The sequence below is a fragment of the Cyprinodon variegatus genome, unplaced genomic scaffold, assembly GCF_000732505.1.
Source record: "Cyprinodon variegatus isolate N-32 unplaced genomic scaffold, C_variegatus-1.0 Scaffold1261, whole genome shotgun sequence".
In the NCBI taxonomy this organism is placed as follows: Eukaryota; Metazoa; Chordata; class Actinopteri; order Cyprinodontiformes; family Cyprinodontidae; genus Cyprinodon; species Cyprinodon variegatus.
The window spans coordinates 56,323-60,997 of record NW_015151714.1 but is presented as its reverse complement, the minus strand read 5'-3'; the positions used below and the strand labels follow the sequence as shown (position 1 = coordinate 60,997).

Sequence of the window (4,675 nt, the reverse complement as noted above, 5' to 3'; positions counted from 1 at the left end):
AAAAAAAAAAAAAAAATCAGAGAAAATGTCAAAGTTACTCTTAAGATGTTTCTATGATTCAAACCGTTGAACCTTTGAATTGCATGTTTATTTGTTTGTTTTTTTATTCAGAAAAGCTTATTTTTTAGTCTCCATAAATGTCGGCTTCTTCCTGTCTGTGGTGCTGGAATAAATGCATCTGGTTCACTGAAGGGTTCTGGTTCTGTTCCAGCTCCTCTAGAGGGTCCGTCTGTGACCAGGACCGTCCCAGGATACGACCACGCTGTGCTGGAGTGGAGCACCGTCCCGCTGGAGCGCAGGCAGGGCTTCATCACCAACTGCACCGTGTTCTACAGAAGGAACGATAAGCCTCCCGGTACGTACGCTGACCCCCCCAGTACGTACGTACGCTGACCCCGCAGACCTCAGGGTCGCCACGCTCTGCCTAACCTGCTGCTTCCGTTTGGTCCCTCCAGAAGCCATGGCTGTCCCAGCTAACGCCACCTCCATCACCCTCACCCAGCTGTCGGGCAACACCAAGTACGAGGTGTGGGTTGGAATGTCAACCATTGCGGGCATGAGGAACGGCACCCCGCACACATTCAACACCCTGAAACACGGTGAGTCTGTGGAAGAGACGGTGGACTCTGACCCCCGTGGAGGATGATGAAGATGATGGGAACTGTTTTGGTCTCTCAGCTCCAGGAATGGTGGAGGGCATCGTGGTGGGAGTCAGCCTGTGTTTCCTCTTCCTCGTTCTCATGGTCATCATACTCTGCATCTATAAAAAAGATGTGTAAGTTTTTCTCTTTGGGGGGGGTGAGCGATTCACCTGCAGCCCCTCAGCTTCATAACAGCAGCTGTTTGCTTTTCCTCAGAATAAAGGAGAACTTCTGGCCTCAGATTCCGAACCCTGGAGAGAGCACCATTGGAAACTGGTCCCCTGGTTACCCTTTGCAGGTAACCGTCCACAGGCTCGTCCACATCCGCCTCCTGTGTTTGTCCATGCTGATGTTTTGGACCTCTAAGGGGAAAGTCTGGTCAGCAAGGAATGATCAATATTTATACCCAAAGCTAATACGTTCCTAGTTATTTAATGAACTTGGCACTAATCGGTAAAAAAATAAAAGTAATTTTCATCACGATCACAGAGTCTGGAAGCGATACCGCACCGTGACGTCACTAACCAGTAGGTGGCAGTAGTGTTCTTTGACAAACATGGATGCCTCCAGTAAAGCACATTCACATGAAAATTACTCTGAATTAAAAACACTGATCATTTATTGAACAGGATGGAATCATTTCAGATTTAAAGAACTTTCAGAAGTTAAATTCTGAATATGAGCGACTTTTCCTTTAAGCCAAAAATACAACAAATCCCGTTTTACCTCCGATCTGACAGAAAATTCGTGCCTCAGAGGTGGTGGCATTTAACGCTCATTGAAAGTCAGTGGGGATGATTTCCAGCAGGGGGCAGCGTAGCTCCTACTGAGAGTCCAGTTCTATTTTAGTCCAGCTATGCAGCAATTTCCTGGGTCTGACAGGAATAGAGATGCAGTAATAAAGTAAAACTCACCCGCTTTAGAGGAAAATCCAAACTGAAATCTGTTCATCTGAGTCACGTTTATAATAAGCAGGACAGACTGGAATAAAACAATGAATGAAACATTAAAATAGAAAACTTTCCCCATCATAGGAGTTCAGGAGGACAGAAAACTGATAAATTAGTGATTTTCATCTGTTCATTCCAGTTAAATTAATGTAGATCCATAGTTTTCACTCAGTCGGACCTTTATTTTTATCTTTGCAAAGAGAGATCAGTTCATCATACGGTCGTTATTGCTCGGTAATCAGCCCTGTTCTGATCCAGCAGCGTTGATCCCTCCTTACTTACAATAATGGAAAGTAGTCAGAGTCAAAGCAAATTACACTTTGGTTAAACAGTAACACCTAATGAATAAACCTGAGAAAGAATCTGGCTTGTTATGGAAGAAGTCTGTCTATAAACACCGTCACTCAGGCATGGTGTGGCCTTACAGGTTAAACTGACTGAGTTAAAACTTTAATAGTGAGTAAACAGGATAAATTATTATGTGAAACAAGAGAAATCTAAATTTTCTGACGACACCCACAGAAACCAAACGAAGGAGGGTCAGACAGAGCAGGTCACGCCGTTTATTGCTGCCTTTTTCTTTTCTTTAGACGTAAATCTCTTTATTTTTTGTTGATAGATAAACATTCTCTATCTGTTCTGTTTCTAGATGCTGCTTGTTAAACGAATGAGCCGCTGGTTTTTATCTATTTAATAACGTTTCATAATCAAATGTGGGAAATGGTTAGAATGTGTGTAGAGCTCAGAGCAGAGGAGCAGACATGTGATGGGAGGTTATAAAGTGGGACGGAGCGGTGTGGGCGGGGCTTTAGGGTTTCTGATCAATGGAATATTTCTGCCTGCAGGCCGAGACGCCGAAGGAGAACTGCGTCACCGGCGTCTCCGTGCTCGATGTCGGCGTCTGTGAGGTGAAGCTCGGTTTCGAAGACGACAAGACCAGTCTGTCCCTGAAGAAGGACAAGTACCTGTCCGAGGAGCACAGCAGCGGGATCGGCGGCTCCTCCTGCATGTCCTCGCCTCGCCAGAGCGTTTCCGACAGCGACGAGGGCCCCGACCTCGCCGACTCCACGGCCAGCACCGTCCAGTACTCCTCTGTGGTGGCGTCCAGCGGTTACAAGGGCCAGACCCCCGGCTCCCAGTCGCAGCACTCCATCTTTTCCCGCTCCGAGTCCACGCAGCCGCTGCTGGACTCGGAGGAACACCCGGACGTGCTGCTGCAGCGCTCGCCCAGAGAGACGGTCTTTCCTCCGAACCCGGACGACTTTAGGCCGCTGGGGGGGGAGCAGCAGCCCTTCTGTCCCCTCAAAGAGGACGCCGAGCAGACCCCCGAGTCAGACAGCCTGCAGGATGACACGGGGGCGCCCCTGTCCAGCTACATGCCTCAGCTGGCCGGTTACAGACCTCAGTAGGAACCAACCGGGCTGGTTTTATTTCAGCCTCCTCCGTCCTTTACGGGGGGGGCGTTGTCCCGTTGTCCCAGACTGATGGGGGGGGGGGTTATTGTCCCAGACTGATGGGTGGACCTGCATGTGTTTTTTTTCCTCACCGCTGTGTAACCAAGTCGCCCTGAGAACAGACTGAACTGTTGAGCTGCTGCAGGCCGGCTAGGGGCCATGCTGCACCTCCTGCTGCGCCTCCTGCTTCGCATTCTGCTGCGCCTCCTGCTGCGCCTCCTGCTGCGCCTCCTGCTGCACCTCCTGCTGCTTCGCATTCTGCTGCGCCTCCTGCTTGGCCTCCTGCTTGGCCTCCTGCTTCACCGCAGTCAGGTGGAGACGGCAGATCTACAGCCTACAGAAGCAGAAGAATGTGAGAAAGCGTAGCAGGAGGAGCCGCGGCGGCCATCGCTGCTCGGTCCTCCTCCTTCAGCATTTCCACTTCCGGACCGCACAGCGCCAACCGGGTCGGGCAGCTCCGACCCGCACCATGCTTCTGAATGAAGACGCCATTTGCACATTGATGTCACATTTAGCTCAAACCCTCATGGTCTCTGCTTTCAGCTCCGAACTGCCAGAAATGTTCATCTAAATGAGACAATCTTTCTGTTCTTCATTCAAGGAGGAAAGTCAGACGGAACAAGATCATTTAGAATAAGAAAAGAATATTATCTAATGATCTTATTTTAACCCTTTATAGGGTGTGTTACAGTTTTTGATCACTTGCAGACCTCAGTACTCCCTCACTGAGGTCTAGAAATGTGTTTCTAGACCTCAGTGCTCCCTCACTGAGGTCTAGAAATGTGTTTCTTTCACTCAGTGTTTTCATGAATTTCTTCAAGAAGCACTTTTGTTATTTTTCTTAATATATTTTGGTAAGTTAGCATTTCTTGTTGTTACATTGACATTCATTGTAATCATCAAAATATCCATATTTTAAATGTTTCAAAGGTATTAAGGATTTCATTAACAGTTGACTTGAAATGTGGATTTTTCAAAGTATTTCAGAGGCCCTATAAGAGTTAAAATACTCCTATCATTGGCAGATTGTCTTATTTACCTGCTCATATCAAAGCTAAATGCAGCTACTTTAATAAATGCTTTTTTTCTGATGGTGTGTGCAGTGATGTCACCAGGTGTGTTCTGGGCTTCAGCCCGTCGGTATAAATCCATGAATGTATTCCTGTTGTTCCTGTTAACGTCGTCCCTTTCTGTCTATCAATAAAGTTTCCTTCAGAGGCCTAACGCTGCGCTCCATGAGGTCCCAACCCCCCCTCACATAAAGGTCACCCCAGAATCTGCTGAGTCACCTTTCTGGTGAAATGTTGGTCCAGCCGTTTGTTTAATGGGAGGTTATTCTTTGCATAAGTGCCTAAAAAAGGCATTATAAATAGAACAAAAAGAGCTGTATACTGTAATGATCACTGTGCATGAAAGGGTTAATAAAAGTTAGACTTCTTGGTTGGAGGATTCTCCGGCACGCGATGCAGCTTCCTCCTGAATCTCATTAGTGTTTCCTGTGGAGCTGCAGCCTGTCCTTTATCCCTGCTAATTCAATTCTATTCAGTTTATTTCTATAGCTCCAATTCACATCATGTCATCTCAGGTCACTTTCCAGTTCACCAGATCATCCAGTCAGATTGATTCAAAG

The 4,675-nt window shown here is 47.2% G+C and overlaps 1 protein-coding gene across 4 annotated transcripts in view; it reads left to right on the top strand.

Moving 5' to 3' along the window:
* il6st (interleukin 6 signal transducer) overlaps positions 1 to 3,069 on the top strand; it is a 22,938-nt gene extending 19,869 nt beyond the window's left edge. For 2 of the 4 annotated variants that reach the window (XM_015401807.1, XM_015401806.1), the window contains exons 12-16: positions 212 to 376; positions 456 to 599; positions 679 to 775; positions 858 to 939; positions 2,437 to 3,069. In XM_015401807.1, the coding sequence (XP_015257293.1) occupies positions 212 to 376; positions 456 to 599; positions 679 to 775; positions 858 to 939; positions 2,437 to 3,000 (1,052 nt within the window). In that variant the 3' untranslated portion in view covers positions 3,001 to 3,069. The remainder of the gene's footprint in view (positions 1 to 211; positions 377 to 455; positions 600 to 678; positions 776 to 857; positions 940 to 2,436) is intronic. The other 2 variants (XM_015401808.1, XM_015401809.1) reach the window with 1 other exon arrangement.
* Positions 3,070 to 4,675: the final 1,606 nt, after the last annotated feature.